Below are 20,490 nucleotides of genomic sequence, written 5' to 3'. Positions count from 1 at the left end.
AGCATCTTTTCTTATCTGGATTTTGGTGGACGGAAAGTCACAGGAAAATCAGGATTAAGTTTACTTACGTAAATTACTAAATTATTCAGACAAGATATCAGAAGACTTTAGGAAATTTTGATGTGAATTTTCTGATATTTTATTAACCAAATCATTAGTCAAGAAAATAATCTGCACATAAATCAATAATGAAAATAATTTGTTTGCACCCCAGTGACAACTATATGGTGTATTCTTAATTTTACATCACCTGGGCTTTGGTCTGACTTTGGTCAGCCTTTACAAACTTTAAAGCCATAAATCCATTCATGATCCCAGATTTAATTTTTATACTGAATCCACCAGATGGGGCTCTATCCATGGTTGGTTTTTCTTTTAAGGACCAATGAATTTTGAAAGAACATGGTGATGCAGTTTGATTGGAAGAACAGGCTTTAGAGCCTTTAATTATATACTTTTTAGTTTTGTCCTTTAATCTCAGACTTCGTGTTCTTCATCCATAGAGTTCTCTTGAATGCTGTGCTTTAATTTCCAAGATTGATGGATTTATGCTGCCTAATCACAATTATTATAATGTAATAACCAAAATCTCTCTTCTTCATGGCCACAGATCCAAGCTGTTGGCTAAGGACACTTCAGAGTGAATGTATGCTGCCCTTGTGGGTTAAACTTGGGGTTTGGTAGAACTTCAAACTCTGATCATGAAACCACCATGCTGCTTTTAAAGATTCTGAATATAATTTGTAAGACTTCTTACACTATTCACACAACTCGGAAATTTATGCAAAAATAAAGTCTTATAGGAAATAGTTAGTGGATATGTAAGGAATTGAGACAGACCGACATCAAAGAAAATAATTTTTTTAATGCCCTGCCCATAAAAATGTACTCGATTTAAGTTTTGATTCCGGTGCGTTCCCACGATGGCTGGAGACCTGAACATCCTAGTGATAGGTACCCAGGTGTATTCGAGATTTCTACATCACAGCAGGTAAACCCAGTCATTTTGCAGCTCCGACCACCTGGGTGGCGTTACAGTGGGAGGGAGCCTACAGTAACAATATTGAGAGAATCCAATGAGGACGCAGCAAGACATTTAACACCCCCACTCCCAAGGGCCCTGCCTCCCAGCGGACCACTGGGCCTGGCATACTGGATTGAAAGTCTGTGTGCATGTGGGGCCCCTTAAAGAGGTGCGCCGACCCGACGGCACAGACTTTCTCCGTTGAAGAATCAGCGAGATGAAGAGCAGCGCCAACCCGGCACCATGCGCTCCAGGCTCCCACGGACCGCCTGCTTATTGCGAATCATTGCACTCTGCATCCTTCTCTCGCACACTGCAGCTTATTTTGGGTCAGCCGATTTCCTTTTTACTTCTGCCCATCACATTAATTGAGACCTTTGTTATTTTAATCCCTAGAAGAGATCATAACAACAACCTTCACAAACCGTAGCCAAATTTCGCACATGTAATTGTGCACAAACTAATGCGGTAAATTGTTATTGCGTTGTTCGTTGTTATTTGGTTAGTTTAATTTTAATTTCCGCTTTTCCTGGATTTGTTGAATTGATTTGATTTTCCTGTATATGGATTTCTGATGTTTACAGTATTGACATCAATCAAATTAAAATAATACTCAATGTTTTCGATTAAATTAAATTACAGAGAAATTAACACTTTCAGGTGCTAAGACTGAGTAAACAGCGTAAAACAAAATAACTACAGCACACAAATTCATCATTGCAACATATTTTTATTAAGTCTAATAATAATGGCGGTAGACTTATAGTTTATTTCAAAGAAAGAACATTGCATTGCCTTTGTGTACGGATTACTTACAAATGCAACTCACCTGAATATGTTTTCTCTTTCCACTCCAAGGCTGACAGGTCGGGAACCCTTGGTGTTTTTACCGGGTCCGTTTTCCAATGAACCCCCGACAGGCAAGGCCCACCTGAAGCAGTGCGAGCAGATGACTCTGACCAGGCGGCAGAAGAGACTGTGTCGCAGGGAGCCTGGTTTGGCCGAGACGCTACGGGAGTCTGTGCGCCTCAGCCTCCTGGAGTGTCGGTATCAGTTCAGAAATGAGCGCTGGAACTGCAGTTTGGACGGCCGGGGAAGTCTTCTGAAAAGAGGTAAGCCATTAATTCAGCCTATAACTTCACCGCGTTTTACAGTTTTAGTTTACCTGTTTTGGGCGCAAAGCAGCTAGTGCTGAGTTCTAACCTTGGACAACCCAGTTACTCAGTCTCATTGATCTTTATTTGCCTTTATTCTTTTTAACCTCAAGTGAGACAGGTGCATAGCTGCAGGACTTGCAGTATGCTTTACAGGTAAGCATCTGTGAGTAAGTGTAAGCATCTAAAGTGTCTCTAAGCAGGAGGTCTCTGAGCCATATCTGTCTGCATGGCCCTGAAGCTGATGGCTACATCAGTATCTCTTAAAATCAAGTAATTATCTGAGAAGCAGATATATGTGACAGCACTACAGCAGAAGAAGTGAGGAAAAAGTAGGAGAAACAAATTGTTAATCTCTAGCTCCAACTGGGGCCAAGAATGGACACAGCAACCAAATATGTCCAACTTTAATAAAATATTTACCTTGAAAGTTTTTATTAAAGGTGTGACTCATACACAGTCTGATCACAGTTACCTTTCCAATTTCTCAAATAAACATTCTTATATAAAATAATGTTAGTTATCACAGAATAGTATTACATTAACATCAATTAATTTATTATGTCTGACTCTTTAAGAATAAAATGCAAACAAAACAGTTTTTAAACTATAAATCTTTTTTCCATTAGTTGTTGCTGCCTTATGATCACACAACCTTTAAAGTAAGAACCAAATTCATCTACAATTTCCTTGATTTTACAACATAGAAATGAGCAACTACTACTACTATTTATCTGGAGAGATTGCTAAATTTGTGATAAAGCAACTGTGCTGTATGTAATTTAAAGTCACATTTACAGTCTTTCTCGCGCACGTCTAGCAACTATAATCCCAAAGCATTTGACACCAAAACACCAGGTGACACTTCTAAACTATTTTGTGTTACTTAAGATTTCTTGACATATCATGCCCCTTCATTTGTATAAAAATCCCTGAAAAAGCTTTCCAAAAGTTTTCTGGTTGAATCCTATTTCTAGGAACTGATACAACAATTGATTAGATGCACTTGGAAAAAAAGATATGCCAATACTAAATCACCATATTACATATAGCTCAAGTTCACTGCTGGTCTGCTGTGCAGTAAAAATGCTTAAGGATTCCAGGCTTTATGCATATGGATATCAGTGTGTGGGAGAACATGAACAGGTCAGCATGGAGGTAATGAGGGAGTGGAAAGCCAAGAAATGTGGTGCGGTGGAGAGTGTTCAAGCCCGTTGTTATTTTTATCTCAGGAAAGCGCCCATTCCCAGAGGAAAAGGGTGGCATGATTACTCACTTTCATCTGGGAAAATCCTTCCTAGTCAAAATAATAATTAATTGGATCAAAATATACCCTGGTGATGGCTCTGGGTGAAGCAAATAACAGTGTGTAACCAAAAGAACAGGTCAGAAGAGGATTTTTGACACAAGAAAACTTGCAAAATAATGCTGAGGTTGTCGTAAACCATGACAACGTACTGAGCTCTGTGTAAACATTCTGGCTTATAGGCTTACTCAGTGGCACAAAAGATGTTTTCATGATCGCAAACTATGAATTAATCCCTTAAACTATAAACAGTTTGCACTCACTTTTTTAATACCACAAATCGGTCTTGCATTCAAAGCTGTGTAAATTTGGCTCTGATGTACATTTAAATTTTTACACAAAGTGATTCCACCTCTCATGTCTTTTGCATCTATCCCAGCATTCAAGGAGACTGCCTTCCTGCTGGCAGTGTCCTCTGCGGCGCTGACCCATGCACTCGCCAAAGCATGCAGCTCAGGCCGAATGGAGAGGTGCACATGTGACGACTCCCCCGGCATCCAGCATCGAGAAGCGTGGCAGTGGGGGGTCTGCGGTGACAACTTGAAATATAGCACCAAGTTTCTCAAGAAGTTCCTCGGCCAAAAGAGGGTCAGCAAGGACCTGAGGGCTCAAGTCGACTCCCACAACATCAACGTTGGAATTCGGGTGAGTGGGAAAAAACAAAAACCCAAATGAATGGAGTAGAAATATTACAAATCAAATGTGCCTCTGTGAAATAGCCCCCACATCCCTTTATGGTGAAATGGCCTCCCAAGCCTAAAGGCATCAAAAGCATCATTTATACCTGAGTCACACTTAGCTCAATTAGTTGGGCTGCACTTTAACATGACAATTATACCTTTGACACACTCCAGTGCCATCAGAGGATACAGAATTGTGATCCCTACCTGCATATTTTGCACAGTGCCAGCCAGACAAACGCCCCCTTATTTGCTTCCGTCGCTGGCCTTGGTGAATAATACAGAGGCAGAGGGTGAGGCGGTGTAGCAGGGAGACAAGATGGCTGTGGGATCGTTGGAGCCAGGTGTTCTCAGGCATGATAAAGCTTGCTGTGCGGGCCTACAGAAAATTAAAGATCTCATGTCAGAGACAACGATTATAACCGTGGCCTCTTTTTAATATACGAGCGAGCATTTTTTCCCACTTACTGAATCACTGTGCTCTTCATAAATCCACCTAATGTTCATAACCACTCCTGTAGCTCACACCTAGAGCCAGAGGAAGAACTGAGGGCAACTGTCAGTGTGGCCGAGAAGAGAGCATGAGCCGGGTTAACAAAAGAGGTTGGCGCCTCCCACCCCCATCTCTCAGTAATGGTGCTCTGAAGCCCCTGAAGGGTTCATACCTGCAAAGGGAGGAACTGAGCAGAACTTTTCAACCCAGAAGTACCCTCTGGCTCCCTCTGCATGACCTGTCTGTGGCCCCCACAAGACAGCAGCCCTGAGTGATCGCGCTGTCTTCGCTGACCATCAAGCTCAGTGAACTATTAACCTACATCAGGGGCACCATCACAAGCCGCTGCTCCATATAGTTTTGGCACTTCTTGCACAGAAATTCTTATCAATGTTTTCCATGAGCAGGCATGTACAAAAAAGGGTGGAGAGATTCCACTGTCTGCACTGTTTGTCACCTATGCCTCAGGCTTTAGGGAAGAGAGACAGGAGAGAAGCAGACAGAGCTAGTTTGAACACATTCAGAAAAAAAATGGCAAGAGCTGTCCAAGTGAGAAATGTGAGGTGACTGAAATACGACATGCTGAGCAGTCCCCCTCAATCCATTATGTCAAATTTTTGACTGAGGTGGGCTAAAGGCTCACTATCTGTAGACCACCATCCCTAACCCCCTACCCACCCTCCAGGAAACTGTCTCACTCTGTCGAGATAGACCTCCCAGATAAGAGGCCAGGTAATGAATCAAACTGAAGGAACTGACATCTCTCCCTTTTCCCCTCCCTTGCTTTCCCCCCCTCCTATCTCAGGCAGTGAAGAGCGGGCTGAAAACTACCTGCAAGTGTCACGGTGTCTCCGGCTCTTGCGCCATACGGACTTGCTGGAAGCAGCTGTCTCCTTTCCATGACACTGGACGGCTGCTGAAGTATCGATATGACACCGCAGTGCGAGTGCTGAGTGTCACCAACGCAGCCACCGGGGAGACAGAGCTTGCGGGCCCCCGTCGCCACGGCCAGAGCCTCCGCACTACTGACCTGGTCTACCTGGAAGACTCCCACAGCTTCTGCAGGCCCTCTCGCTACTCCCCGGGCACAGGCGGCCGATCATGTGCCAAAGACACCAGTTGTCAGAGTCTGTGCTGCGGACGTGGTTACAACACAGCCATGCGCCTCACCAGCCTGTCCTGCCACTGCCAGGTACGCTGGTGCTGCCACGTGGAATGTCAGACATGTGTGAGAGAGGAGGAGGTCTACACCTGCAAAAACGCATAGCAAATGATGCAGTATGCAAAAAAAGAAAATGTGAGAGACAAAGAGTTCATTATTGACCTGACATACTGACATGGCTGAACTATAAGCTCCTATAGACAAAGGGAGGGATCTCACAGCGAGAGCATGTCTTTGCAGAGCACCATTCTGACCCGCATGTTATTTGGGGAGGAACATAGATTTGTAACATTATAATATTGCTGATTATTTGCTAACCATCACCGATTTGATATGCAGCAGCATACTGTAGGTGAGGATGTTTTCAAACTACTCTGCTTTTCTCTCGCTGGATGCACTGAAATGCCACTCTTCTGGGACGGAGGGAAATGAGCTCTTAAAACAGATACTGGTCTGGACTGGATGTCATCAGCAGTACGATGTCAAACCCCATCTGCAGGGGAGCTCTGACAGTGACTTTGTTGTATTGTAATTGCATTGGCCCCTTCCACTTGACTATTTATTGTATAAGTCATTGTGCCTGTTGTACTGCTGCTTTATACTTTAATCCTTCTTGCAACTGAGTGTTGCCACTGAGGCTAAAATGGCCTTAAAAGTAATCCAACTGTCTGTTTTTCTGTCTGCTGTGTTCTGTTTTCTGCTGTGGAGTAGTTCATTTCTGATTAAAAAGCACTTACGTTGCTCTTGCTACATATGATACAAAGTGTATAATTAATCATATAAGGTAGAAAAACTGTTTAGGCCTAAATATATTTTAAACTAGAATCACTGGAAGCTTTGAGGGAAGGTTGATGCCACTGATATACATTGTAACTACATGCATTAACAGGGCTATTGTGTAAAGAAACGCACTGGGTTTCAGTTGCTTTTATGGAAATGTCTATGGAAATCTCTACACAGCCTAATGTGGGCTCAACAGAACAAAGGGAAATACCAGAGGTAATAGCAAGGGAAACACCAAACATTGTCTTTGAAAAACAAAGAATGAAAAACACTTAATTTCTGAACATACCAGCCCTCCTCTTGTATTCCCTCTATTTATAGAAGCACACTCTAAGCTATTGGCTATACTTTCAAGTTTAAAATTGCCTGACTAAACCATTTGGTCTTCAAAGTCGAATTTAGCCCCATCTTTGTTCTAAACGCCTTTGAAGTGGGCTTAATCATGCTCCTTATTTTCCCAAATTGCTAATCAAAGAAATTCACGTTTCATCATGTTTACTCCCTTATCCTTACATACAAGACAACTCTTATGTGTCCATGTGTGCAGGTCAAAAGTACACTTAGGAACCAAAAGGCTTATTTTATTGGCCAGTTTATGTTTTGTTTGAGTGATTCTGAACTGCACATATTATGTGAATATAACTCATGTCAGGGCTCCAGGCGTATGACAACGTGGAATCGTAATTCTCTACCTCACTTCATCTTTTGGCAAAAATCAGTAAGATTTATGAGCTATCTAGAGTTATATCCTATCCTTTACTTTTGTATTAAAGATCATACAGTTCTTTTGAATTTGATGCTACATATCTCCAAAGGTTACTGTTTTCAAACAAATATTGTTGCATTACATTCTTATTTAAAATAAATAAGATTAATAAATGGACATAAATTTGTAAGAGCTGTGTTTGTTGTGTTTTGTTCAGTTGCCGCAGGCGGCTGCCCTCAACTGTGCTGTCACACACACACTCCACATGCAACAGGGAAGCGAGTGCAATACACCTGCCTGAAACGCTGCGCCCTGCGTCTATTGAGCAAAACCACTTCCTGCTGTTACTGCCCTGCCCTCCTTTTCATCTGAAAGGACTGTGGTCTCGATGCATCATCCTCAACCGCCCAGCGAAAGGCGAGGGGTGGGTGGGTGGAGGACACGCTTACAGGTGTTGTGCCTCTAGCGAGTACACCAAACATGATGACAATCATAATGATGATGATGACAAAGATGATGACTCAGAAGAATGCCGTCTTACAGAGCATTTGACCCCCAATTCACCATTAAAAAGTAACACTCGGCTGCCCCAGAATGAGAGCAGTTTATGTGCTATTATCCGTGAATCATAACTTTCCACTCATTTGCAAGGCATCATTGAACCAACAGTGTACAGAGGGCTATTGTGTGAGTTATTTGTAGTGTGTGTTCTGGTGCTTTTGATGTTGCTCTCTAATTACTTTGATTACACATTATTATTCCTTATTAGAACATCAACTAGAGACCCCAAGTATTGCAGTGAATTATAAGACAATTTCAATCTTTCAATCAATCTCAGAAAAGTTTTTCTAACAATTTTAATGGCCTTAAAAACCTGCACAGTGGATGTACAGAACATGGTAGTGTTGGAGCAAATTATCTCTCAGTGTGATGAGTGATGAGGCTATACTGCATGTTTAGTGCACAAGAAACAGCCACTTGTGTAACTTTTAGGAAAATCTTGCAATGAAAAAATGTGATAAAATAGGAGATGGGCCAAATGACAGGAAGTAAATAAGTATGAATAAAACGTTTTCCTTACGTAAAGAGAGAATCATTGTGCACCTGCAGAAAAAACATGCTTCTTGAAATTTTTCGTCCTAAATCTACTCAAAATCAAACATTGTCAATTATGTACAGACAAATGCGTGGAAACTTTTTTAGATTCCTAAAATGTAGTGATCAGTGCAAAAAAGGCATTTTCTTCAGTATTAAAATTCTTATCTTTCCAGAATGAAAACCATGTATGTCCAAAGTAGGTGATCATAATTATTTTTAGATAAACATATTGTGCTCCTTTATGGGTTGAGAAAATTCTCCCACTTCTAAAGTCAAATTGTCCTCATGAAAAGTTGGCATGTTTTTTACTGGACAGCAACTATATGTTTTTGTTTATCAAATAACATAATCATATTACTAATATAAACCTTTGCTCATATCAATTGCTTCAATATTAATTTCCCATACATAAACGTGTCAGCCGTCTTTCTGATGTCTGAGGTCAAACACACATATATATATATATATATGTTGAGACTACTGACTCATTATGTGAACTATTGCGGATCAATATTTAGCTTTATTTGGTATTTAAAAAAAAAAAGAAGCAATGTTCTTCTCAGCAGAGCTGTGGGATAATGAACAAAACAGAGGAGTGTGTCGCAGAGAGCAGGCTGGACCAGGGTTGAGATACTGAGGGACATAAAGGAAAAAGATGAGGATGGAGGGATGAGAAGGAATAGTTTTTGGCCCCAGGAGGCCTATCCCCTGCTGCTGCTGTTGTTGTTTTATAATGAACTCCTAAAGCCTTCATTTCCCTCACTACCCTGAGTGGAGGGGGTGCAGCGATGGGGGCTGCTGAGTCCACAGCCGGATTCGCACGCACAAGCCCTGAGGGTGGCTGCTTTGAGCAGGGTGGGGGGTTGGACGAAGCAGGGGTGCAATATGCAAGCTCCTGTGTGTGTTTGAGACAGTCCTGACAGGAGACAGGTGAGGGCACAAAGGTTTTTGCATATGTGTGTGTGCACACCTGCGGTCATTTCAGTGGGAATGATATGTGTGTGCAAGTGTGTGTTTATAGTCAGGTTTTCCTGTACGGGTGTGGGCTACAGTCGGCCTGCTGTATGCTTGAGCTGCTGAAGCTTCTGTCTGTTAGTCTGAGACACTGAATGACATAGAAATGAAGGGTGATGCTGGTGGTAACACTATCTCTTGTGTCTGCTTGGGCCTGGTTCAGGTAAAGGTTATGACGCCGGGCTGAAGATGAATTAACACGCAGGGGATTTTTTGAGATATATATTAGTTTTATGTGGCTTAGCCAAAATATATTTTCCAAAGCATCTTACATAGCTTACAGGTTTATACATCACTCATTTGTGTAAGAACAGTAGATGTTAAATGAAGCATAGAAAGCTTGGTATATACTTTGCTCAAGGACACAAAGCACAGTCCCGTCCTGTAATCGGAACCTCTGAGCCCCAGGTCAAACATCTAACCCCTACAAGACTTCCGCCTCTAAAGAGAAGGTACTTAGATAGCATCAGTGCTGGGCCTAATCCCCATGCCCTGACATGGTGCAGAGAGAAAATTAAATGATGAAGAGACTGAGGGAGAAATGGATTTTGTGCAGAAAAAGAGGGAAAGAGAGAGAGAGAGAGACATAGAGTTGTAAATACGGCATGGGGTAGGTATTTGGAATGTGAAATGACTAATGCAATTGCTCAACCCACAACAAGAACATGCACTGCCTAGAGCTATGACAAGGCTAAGTGCATACCTCTATGGGGGGGCCTAACTCAGAGGCTGGGGTGGACTGGGATGGTGGCTGAGTTCCTCACAATAGGTGACGAGACACATGGGTGTAGAGAAGGTTTATACATGTGTGATGGTCAATTGAGCAGGCGGCAGGGTTGAAATGATGGATTTTTACCTGAGGACAGAAAAAAAACATTAGAGTAGATTAGTCATAGAAAAAGAACTTTATTACAGTATGAATAGTTATAAATTCTAATACACAAAATGGTAGCAGACAAAAAAGAGAGATTTGAGTAAACTATTGCAACAAAATACTGTTGACACAGATTCTCTGCTTCCAGAGGCATCTTGTAGCGTCTACCAGAGCCAAGCCTCGAAAACCTGGAGAACACAGCTTCCTGTGTGGCACGCAGCACCTTCCTCCTCACCCTCTGTTCCAGAGCTGAAAGGACTAGTTGATTAAGCAATGAGGAGAGAATTCATCAGCATCTATCTTGATAATCAATAACAGCGAAAAACAGCTTCTGTCTTTATTTTAAGCAAAATGCCCATAATTCTTTGCTTCCAGTTTTGCACAAAATATTAATATTTACTGGTTTTCTTAGTCTTCACTGATATTCAACAAAATATTATTGGCCAGCCGCATGGCTTTAGGGACGGCATTGTTGATCAGTTGGTCAGCCCACCATTTATTTGGTCCTGACTAAAATATCAGTACTTGACACTATTTGATGCATTGCTATGAATACATTTACATTTACATTTATTCATTTGGCAGACGCTTTAATCCAAACTTACATATGAGGAACAACATACAAGCATCAACAGAGCATCAAATACAGATCTACAACTGACAATACATACTAGTAAGAGCAGCACTAAGGACTAGTAAGAGCTCATAGTTCATATCACATCAATGGGGTAAATACCTAGGGAAGGAAGTAAGAGTTAACAAAAAAAGTGCAATTAATACAAGATAATTGTAAGGGGATAGAAGAAGAAGAACACAGGAAGTGCATGTTAGAGGTTAGGAGTTAGAGGTGTTATAAGAGGAAGTGTTTTCAGAAGAGATGAGTGTTCAAGAGCTTCTTGAAGAGGGACACCCCTGCTCTGATGGCGTGTGGTAGCTCGTTCCACCATTGTGGTGTCACAGACATTCAGAGTTCCCACAGGATGAACTTACTTTGGTGAATTTTCCTCTAGTGCCATCATCAGGTCAAAATGCTGTACGTTGTGTTTGCTAACATCCTAACATGCTAACATCCTAAACTATGATGGTGAACATGGTGATCATTACACCTGCTAAACACGAGCATGTTAGCTTTATTGTTGTGAGCATGCTAGCATGCTGAGCTTAGCATTTAGCTTGAAGCATTGTTGTGCCTAAATACAGCCTCAAAAACACACTAGCATGGCTGCAGACTCTTAGTCTTATTTATTATTTTCTGATATTTTAATGGACCAAATGATGAAGTCATTAATCAAAAAACAAATAAACAGATTGATCTATAATGAAACTAATTGTTAGTTGTGACTCTACTATGTTCCTAAAGCGACTGTTGCTCGCTGTGGCCATCATTTTAGTTTAGTGGTCACATTGACAACCCTTGCTTGCAAGTTTGCTTTCTTAAACAATAGGGTGTAAAATTAACATATTCAATACGTGTTTTCAAAGACTAAAAAATTGAAAATGGTAAAAAGAGGGCTTGATCGCTAAGGATGTGACTAACTGCTGGCAGCAAGACAAAGCATAGTACAAGAGATAGGGCAGCATACTACACAAGTAATGTTTGTGAATTGATTTCACACAGTAAAGATGCCTGCACCCTTGACTGCACCTCTGTGAGCCCCCTCACTGGGAAGCTCCTGGGGGAGGCTGTTCCCATGCAGCTCCACACCTGCAGCGCTAACTGAAGGGTTTACATTGCAGCCACTGTGAAAGGACATGATAAGGCCTCATGCACCTTCATAACTGACTCCCCATGCTCAATATATGGTACTCCTCTGCCGTTCTCTCAGCTGCACATACACACACCCACACACTGACCTCCATTACAATCGAAACAAAACTTTCCCAGATCAACAATGTGTAAACACAGATAAAGGGCAGAGCTATGTGTTCTGTCAACCAGCAACATCTATAAAAAACAAGTCTGGTATGACATCTGTGATCATTTGTAATATCTACAGCCATACAATAGGTTGGATTTATTTTCATGAGTGCTCTTACTTATTAAATCATCACTGTCATTAAATGATTCAGATACACAATAATGTGCCGTCAAAATATCTTTTGAGTTCTGTAAACCGCACACTCTGGCTAACTGACACATTGGACTTGATCATGAGTGTAGTTGGGAGCGGGTGCATGACTGTGGGTAGGAAGCTGTCAGGCAGGGGAAGCCCAGTGTAGTGCTGCGTGCCATGTTGCTGTTTGTGTTCCCATTCTGGCTGAGCTGTCATCCAACCACAGGGGTGGACAGCATCTCTCATCCTCAGAGGTCTGGGTGTCACAGGTGGTATGGCCACAGGGCTGTGTGTGATTGAGTGTCAGACAGCTGTATGATAACTCTATGTTCTTTGAGGTCAGACAAAATAAAGCAGGGAAGAACAAGCACACTGGGGGATAGATTCATGAAGGGGCGCATTTGAGGAATTATTAAAAATGTGTTAAGACAAATTCAAAGCCTTGGTTCTTTGCTATAATAATAGTAAGTGTTTTTTTTGGCCATTTTGCATCTCTTTGTAGTGATTTTGTGTCTCTTTGTGGTTGTTTTGTTTTTCTTTGTAGTCATTTTGCGTCTTTATGTGGCAGTTCTGCATCTTTTTGAAGGAACTTTTGCATCTCTTTATAGTTGTTTTGCATCTCATTGCAGTCATTGTGAGTGTCTTTGGGCTGATTTTCCATCTCTGTGTGGTTGTTTTGTATCTCTTTGTAGTCATTTTGAATGGCTTTGCTGCGATTTTGCATTGTAGTAATTTTGTGTCTCTGTGTGGCTGTTGTGCATCTTTTCCCAGGCCCATTGCATTTCTTTATAGTTGGTTTGCATCTCTTTGTGGTAATTTTGCATGTCTTTGTAGTGATTTTGTGTCTCTTTGTAGGTTTGCATATCTTTGTAGTCATTTTGTGTCTCTTTGTAGCTTTGAACCTCTTTGCAGTCACTTTGCATCTCTTTGTAGTCACTTTGCATCTCTTTGTAGTCATTTTGTGTCTCTTTGTGGTCATTTTGTATCTCTTTGTAGTGATTTTGTGTCACTTAGAAGGTTTCTATCGCTTTGCATCTCTTTGTACTCATTGTGACTGTCTTTGGGGCTGATTTGCATCTCTTTGTGGCTATTTGACTGACTTTACAACTTAAAAAGGTTAACATTTACTTCATACAGAGGTTCTAAAACTAACAAGCTAAGAGGGTGGGGTTGGGGGTTGTGGTGGGCGGCTGTGCCACGCCTGGCCACTCCTCTGGCCCCACCTCTGGACCCGTTTCCCACCAGAACCCACTGAGATTCTGGGAGTTTATGAGTTTCTCCTGTCATCTCTGACAGGCCCTCATTTGCTTTCATTCAGCGTCTCATCACGGCTTCAAAGATGAGTGGATCATCTCCCTTGGGGGAGTGAGAAGATCAGCATGCCTTCAAAAAATTACTGGTATCCAAAAATTGTTGACCCAAGGCGATTTTGCTCCTCATAATTGGCTTCTTCACTCTGTCTTGGGCAATCATTGGAGAGTTATGTTGTGTTATATTGCCTGGAAAACATCATTAAGTAGGTTGTGTAAAAGTGATTCAATAACATATAATTTTCTCTAGATGAACAGAACTGTATTATTGAGGGGGTTAGTCACAGAGTACACTGAGTGCTTTCTTCACCAAACAATAACTCGGCTGCCATGTTGTCTAACCAGGACAGGGAGACTGATCCAGTGCTAAATTTTGTTAGGTTCCAGCTTGAGCCCCCAAAAGGAGCAAAGCCAGGAATTAGCATTCTTTGACAATCCAGTGAGGTGGCCACACACGCACATGCACTAATAGTATACAGCATATATTTATATATATGAGGTGTATATATATATACATATATATATACCTCAGATGGAAATATTGTACCTTTTACTCCACTACATTCATCTGACAGCTGTAGGTACTAATTACTTTTCCGATCAAGATTTTAAATGTAAACATATGAACAGTTTATAAAATTCACATTGATATAGATTAAACTAACAAGACTATACTGTATAAAGTTATTAAAACTAGTTCTCCCTTGACAACATTAAAATAGTGCTCATAGGTTTATGAATCGATAATTAAAATACTCTGAATTTTGCATGATGAGTACTTTTACTTTCGATACCATAAGTATATTTTGTTGATAATACTTTTGAATGCAGGAGTTTTATTTGTCATGGAGTATTTTACACTGTGGTGTTGCTACATTTATTTAATAAAAAATCACTATAATTTTCCACCGCTGTCGAGCATTAATAATAAGGAAATTGTAAAAACTTATAAAAAAGTTTTAAAAAGTGTTTGACATATACTTTTAACTAACAAGCAGACACAAAAACAAATGGGACCTAAGGCATAGCTTTCATGACGGAAGTAATAACTGGACAGAACCCATGAATGTGCATAAAACTATGGCAGTGACATTTAAACTACACATGTGGTCTCTCGGTCAGTTGGAGTGGCGTGATCATGCTCCACACCTGGAGTCTGGATTCCAGTTTGTGCCCGTGGTGCTCAGGTGTGGAGGAAAACCAGTAAGCTCATCTCATCCTTTCCTCAGGGCTGAAAGATAAAGGGCAGACAAAGAGAACCCCACGACCTTGAGAGAGAGAGAGAGAGAGAGAGAGAGAGAGAGGTAAACGTGCCTCATGTACTGTTTAGAAATGGTTTGAGGGGGGCCTTATTTCACCCTGTCTCTACTTCTTCTCTACTCTAAGCAACAGGTTAAAGCTGTGCACATCCAACCACTGCCCTGGGGATGTGTTATGACAACCAAAAACGGTGAACAGCTAGAGCAAGAAGTGGCATGAACAGATCTCAAGGTTCCTGATGTGGGGGTGGGTGAAAAGGACCTCTGTTGAGAAGTGTCTAGCCTGAAGATACAACCATCAACTCAAGTACCATCAGGCAGCCACGGAAAACTGTCTGGGCTGATTTCTCATTGCTGTGCTGAATGGGGTAAACAAACACAGCTATCACAGCCAAACAGGAGCTTGTCACAGCTCACTGCACTAATTAAAGGATGCTTGACTTTGCTTAGCTTGCTCCTGGTCTCATTGATTCTCCCCTCCCAGTTTAGTAGACAGCACAGCCATGGAGGGTAGGAGCAAGGTGATTGAGATGTGGTTTTGTTATGGTGCCAGGCAGCGCCCCAGGATGATTTTCCTCCCAATAAATCATCAAGGAACTATTGTGAAATTTTCTCAGCTTATTCTGGGAAATCAAATCATTCCACTTTCACACAATACTCAATTCACAAATTTCACAAACAACCTGTCTCCTTCCTCAGACATCCCCTCTGCAGTGATCTGTGACTTGTAATCTTACCTCACAGTTTGATATCATTAGTTTTGGTGTCTCTGACCGCAGGCAAGAAGGACGCCTCTAGATGGACAGACAAGAAATACTCTGACACCTATCTGTGGAAAAAGAGGATAGCCTAATAAGACCGAATCGGGTGAGCTGACAAAAGCTAGCCCCAGGACATGTTTCACAGGGTCTTTCCTGTCACATGTCTACATGTCAACAGATTATGCCATATGCTGTCAGAGCTTGTCTTGGTAGAGGAAAGGATCTCTGCTATCACAACTGTCAACTATTACGTTTAAGAGAATATCAAATATAATGGAAAACATAGCCTACAGCCTAGATTTAAATTTGGGAAGTTTAGCATCAATTGAACTGAAACCTGACTTGTCCATTCTTGGGAGTTGTGAAGCATCAAACACGATTCAGTGTCTGCATGGCATTCATTGCTAAGATTTGGTGTCCTGTTTCACCTTAGTGATGCATCACAGCATTTAGGATTTAAAACCAATAAGGACAATTCATAAAGTTTATTAAACGATGGAATTTGTATTATGTTTCTTTGCAGTTTATCTACTACTGAGCGGTATTGCCACTAGGTGGTGTTTCTTCAGCATTTATGTAAGCCAAAGATCGTTAATTGATAAACATATCATATGTCATCTTGTTTGATTAAATTAGGGTATTAACTACGGTTTTATCGACAGGTATTAACCATTTAACCGTCTTTGCCTCTCAAAAATTTTAGAGAAATAGCCGTTAGAGAGGCAAAAGCTTAAGTACATATGTGTAATTACATTTTCAGTGTTCAAAATCCGAGACAGAGTGAGCCCTCTTCATGTTTCGCCTCTCTCGGGTGACGCTGCAGAGCTTCCGCTTTCCTACTTCCGTACACAAAGGCTCGGTGATGACGTGTACACTCCAGTACCGTTAGCTAGCTAGCTAGCTAGCTTAGCTACCTGTCAGAATAAAGGCGTTTTAAAATAAAGTAACGTTACAAAGCAAAGGGAAACACATCGTTTCAACAAATCACGGAAGATGGAGTCGCTGTACCATCAGACAAACAAGTGAGTGTCTTTCATCTGAGCAAACTGCAGACTCAGCTAGCTCACAAGTGTAACGAACTAGCTAATTAACTTAATGATTTAACTTCAGCCATAACAGTTTTTACCAAACTAATGTCAGCATGTTAAGATTATTGATTAATAAAATATTAACACGGATGTTCATTTATGTTCGTAAATGTTTAAATAATTCACGGAACCGCCAGGTTGTGTTTTGGTTTTCATTCACTATCGTTATGTTTGTTCTGGATTAGGCAAATCCAGGAGGTGCAGTCTTTTATGGGCAATCTGGAGAAGACGGATCGTCAGTCAGTGCACTGTGAGTAGTGAGCTCCACCACCTCCTTTGAACTGTTTCTGAATTTCTATTCAGTACAGACTCCGTGTTATGGCTGCTCTCATATAATGGCGGTGGGGAAGTGGGGGGCTGGTGTCTAACTAGTTGGTGCCTGCCCAAGTTCTGGGCCAGGCTGGTGCCAGGGCAGGAAGAAGTGGGGTGTGTGCAGGGACAGAAGCTGGAAGGACTTCTTCTAGATAATAGTGAGAACCAGGCAGTAGACACCCCCTCCCTCCTCTTTCCTAATTATGACATCAACTTGTAACCCAGAGGAGGATGTAGCATGCTAAGCCTATCTAATGAGTGTGGGTCAGTCCACAGCTGCACTCACACTTGAGTGTATGAAGTTGGGAAAGTAATAAATCCTTTTTTCAAACAAATGTATTACATTTAGCAAGGGTTCATTTTTACCTGATCATATGGAATTGATCCAGGAGGGAAATGTGATGTAATGTTTGCCATCCTGTAATTATACCAAATTTACTGTATTTATTTTTATGTTCTTGATTTTTTGTTTTTCCTCAATCTTCAAGTGTTAGAAAATGAACTGCAGGCTAGAATCGACCAGATCTTCAATCATTTAGAACGCCTTGAGATCCTGGCCAGCAAGGAACCACCAAACCGCCGCCAGAACGCCAAATTGTGAGTTTGGAGTGAGTCAGTTGATGGTGACCCTAAAGCCCCAGAGCTGGCAGGGTGAAACATATCTCATAAAGGCACGGGGGAGGGTGTAGAAGATGAGACCCACAGCCCTGTCCTGCCTGTGGCGACGTGGCTCTATGAAAACATTTCCTCAGAAGCCTCGTCATCACCAGCATTCCTGCTGCATTGGGCAAAGATTCACTTCTGAGCTGGGTAAACAGGCCTTAGGGGACACAGTACACCTCATCCCAAGGCACTCGTCTGATCTTAGAAGAGCTCTAGTGGGGCCTGAATGAGGCTAAGGAGAGGGGGAGACTGTGAGAGAATCTAATAGTCAAGAAATGTTCTCATCAACCAGAACAATTATTAACTGTTAGAATTGCTTATAGGATGAAGTGGAATGATGCATTGTTGTAAAATATATCGAGGTAAGTGAGTGTGTGGTAAAAAAGAGAACATTTTGCACAGTTTTAGAGAGAGCTTTTGTCCACTTCATAACCAAGGTTGAACAGTTTTACTGTATTCTCTTTGCTTTCCCTCAGGCGAGTGGACCAGCTTAAGTATGACGTCCAACACCTTCGGACCGCCCTACAAAATTTCCAGCATCGACGCTATGCCAGAGAGGCCCAGGAGAGAGACAGGGAGGAACTCATGAGCCGTACCTTCACGACCAACGTAAGCCAAATGTACCTTGGTCGGGAAGTAAACTGGATAATAATGTTGCTACCAAGCTCAGGTTCGGGCTAGTGAAGTTTGCAATCACTTTATTGGGCATGAATCCAGCGTTCAGAGGTCAAAGTCTTGGATTGATAAAAATGTGGTAGTGTTCAGTGAACTTTACTCGTCTTTGTCTGGTTGACACACAAGCCAGCTCCCTGGATGCAACATGCAAATGTCTCAAGCTGATTAATGTGAAATTAAAAAGTGTTCTCGTTCAATAGGACGCCGATACCTCCATCCCCATAGATGAAACCCTACAGTTAAACTCCAGCTTGCACAACGCACACAGAGGCATGGATGACCTCCTGGGCAGCGGCGCTGGCATCCTCAACGGTCTCAGAGATCAAAGATCTACACTGAAGGTGTGTGCATATGATTTGATACAAGATCTAGAAAAGTAGCGGGCAGGCGGCCATCACTTACTTTTATTTGGTTTTCTAGAGAAAGGAACCAGTATACAAGGGTACATTCCCAGGATAGATACTGGTTTAAATTATGTTCCCTGACCCAGTTTCCAGTGTCCACATTTATCACAATAGCCTCATTGTTACTGTGTATGTGCTCAGTTAAGAGGGTGAGTCCTTATTTCCAGGGAGGAGATGGTTTTCCTGGTTTTTGCTTCAGGCCTCCTCTTATCAGGGTGTGTCTGTTGATCAGCACTCATAGCCCGGTTGTCTAGCCATGAGAAACTTCTGACGGAGCGACGCGTCAGGGAGGGTGTTGTGCACTCAACGTCTCCCAAAATCAGATGAATTAGTGTAGATAATTACAATGTTGTCATGTAATGCCTGGATTTTCCACAACCTTTTTTGTATGGCTGTTATTGCCTGATTTAACCCACAACTCTCATTACTGGTTTGGCTCTGCACAGGGGACCCATAAGAAGATGCTGGATGTGGCCAACATGTTAGGGCTGTCCAACACAGTGATGAGACTGATAGAGAGGCGAGCCACCCAAGATAAGCTCATCATGATTGGAGGCATGCTGTTGACCTGCGTCTTGTTGTTCCTGGTAATCCGATACCTGGGCTGACCACCATCCATCCACAGCCTGGTTTTTGAGCAGTTGTGGACATTTCTGCCGCACATCATCCCTCATGATATGAAAAGTGGCAGAACTGAATTTTTTGCATCAGATTTAAGTAAAGATTTTTAAAAAGAAATTGTGCCATTAAAAATTTGTTTCCCATCATTTTAATTATTTTGGGCACCTGTAAAATGGCCAAAAAAGACCTCAATTACATACAGTATTCCACTTGAAACTCTCAAGAGAGAATTGAACTTTATAATAGGTATGCTGCTTTCCTCAGATTACTGCCACACATCCCTACTCTAGTCTTTATCAAAACCACTCTGATACTGTCAGTCACTGTACCCAAATGGCATTTTAAAAATCCTACAAACTGATCTTTATACTATACTTGCCTTTGCCTCCAGTAAAAAAAACAAACTGTTTTGTTCCTCAATCTGTCATTAGTAATGTCAGTGTCATTCTGCATTGTCAAGCATGGTTCAGAGACAGAAATAATAGTGTGGAAACACTCATAATGCTCCATGTTTTATTACATTGCAAATTTAGTATTACTCCCTGGAGAATCTTTTTTTTTTGTGTGATGTTTGTGTAGCTAAGGTTATACACCAGAGATAAACAGGTTGGCAACAAGGATCAAGCTGCAATTATTCTGTAATTCTTTTACACCTTCTCTTGCATTTATGTGTGGGTTCTAGCCTCACCATGTGAGTGATTTAATTCTCTTAACAGAATAAAACATGTTTCATTTCCTTGGTATATCTTCACCAACTGATTTTTGACAAGTTAATTAGAGCTAGGGCTGGGCAATAAAACGATAATTTTCTTTGATAGAAATATAACAAATGTTTGATAATTTCATCGCAAAAATAACACTTTTCTATTATTTTTCTATTAAGATATTTATTTTGTTGAGGGAAAATGACAAAAGATTTTACTTAATTTTGCTTGTGCATAATCGTTTTATTTTTATCATTAAAATTGTTTTGAACGTTCTACCTCAGATTTGTGAAATGATAATAAAAATGACTGTCATGTTCTGACCATAAAGAATAGTTTGAAACC

The 20,490-nt window shown here is 41.4% G+C and overlaps 2 protein-coding genes across 2 annotated transcripts; both read left to right on the top strand.

The window, feature by feature from the left end:
* The first annotated feature begins 1,196 nt into the window (after nucleotides 1–1,196).
* wnt9b (wingless-type MMTV integration site family, member 9B) lies at nucleotides 1,197–7,498 on the top strand. The gene is made up of 4 exons (XM_038704133.1): nucleotides 1,197–1,353; nucleotides 1,883–2,136; nucleotides 3,864–4,129; nucleotides 5,463–7,498. Exons 1-4 carry the CDS (start codon nucleotides 1,268–1,270, stop codon nucleotides 5,922–5,924), a joined length of 1,068 nt encoding a protein of 355 aa, XP_038560061.1. The 5' UTR covers nucleotides 1,197–1,267; the 3' UTR covers nucleotides 5,925–7,498.
* Nucleotides 7,499–16,512: 9,014 nt separating this feature from the next.
* Nucleotides 16,513–20,184, top strand: gosr2 (golgi SNAP receptor complex member 2). The gene is made up of 6 exons (XM_038704168.1): nucleotides 16,513–16,700; nucleotides 16,952–17,016; nucleotides 17,567–17,675; nucleotides 18,218–18,350; nucleotides 18,617–18,757; nucleotides 19,267–20,184. Exons 1-6 carry the CDS (start codon nucleotides 16,672–16,674, stop codon nucleotides 19,426–19,428), a joined length of 639 nt encoding a protein of 212 aa, XP_038560096.1. The 5' UTR covers nucleotides 16,513–16,671; the 3' UTR covers nucleotides 19,429–20,184.
* The last annotated feature ends 306 nt before the right edge of the window (nucleotides 20,185–20,490 follow it).

Source organism: Micropterus salmoides, unplaced genomic scaffold, assembly GCF_014851395.1.
Source record: "Micropterus salmoides isolate LMB-PRFRI ecotype aquatic unplaced genomic scaffold, ASM1485139v1 Ms_hic_scaffold_10, whole genome shotgun sequence".
Taxonomy (NCBI): Eukaryota; Metazoa; Chordata; class Actinopteri; order Centrarchiformes; family Centrarchidae; genus Micropterus; species Micropterus salmoides.
This window is presented reverse-complemented; position numbering and strand designations above follow the sequence as displayed.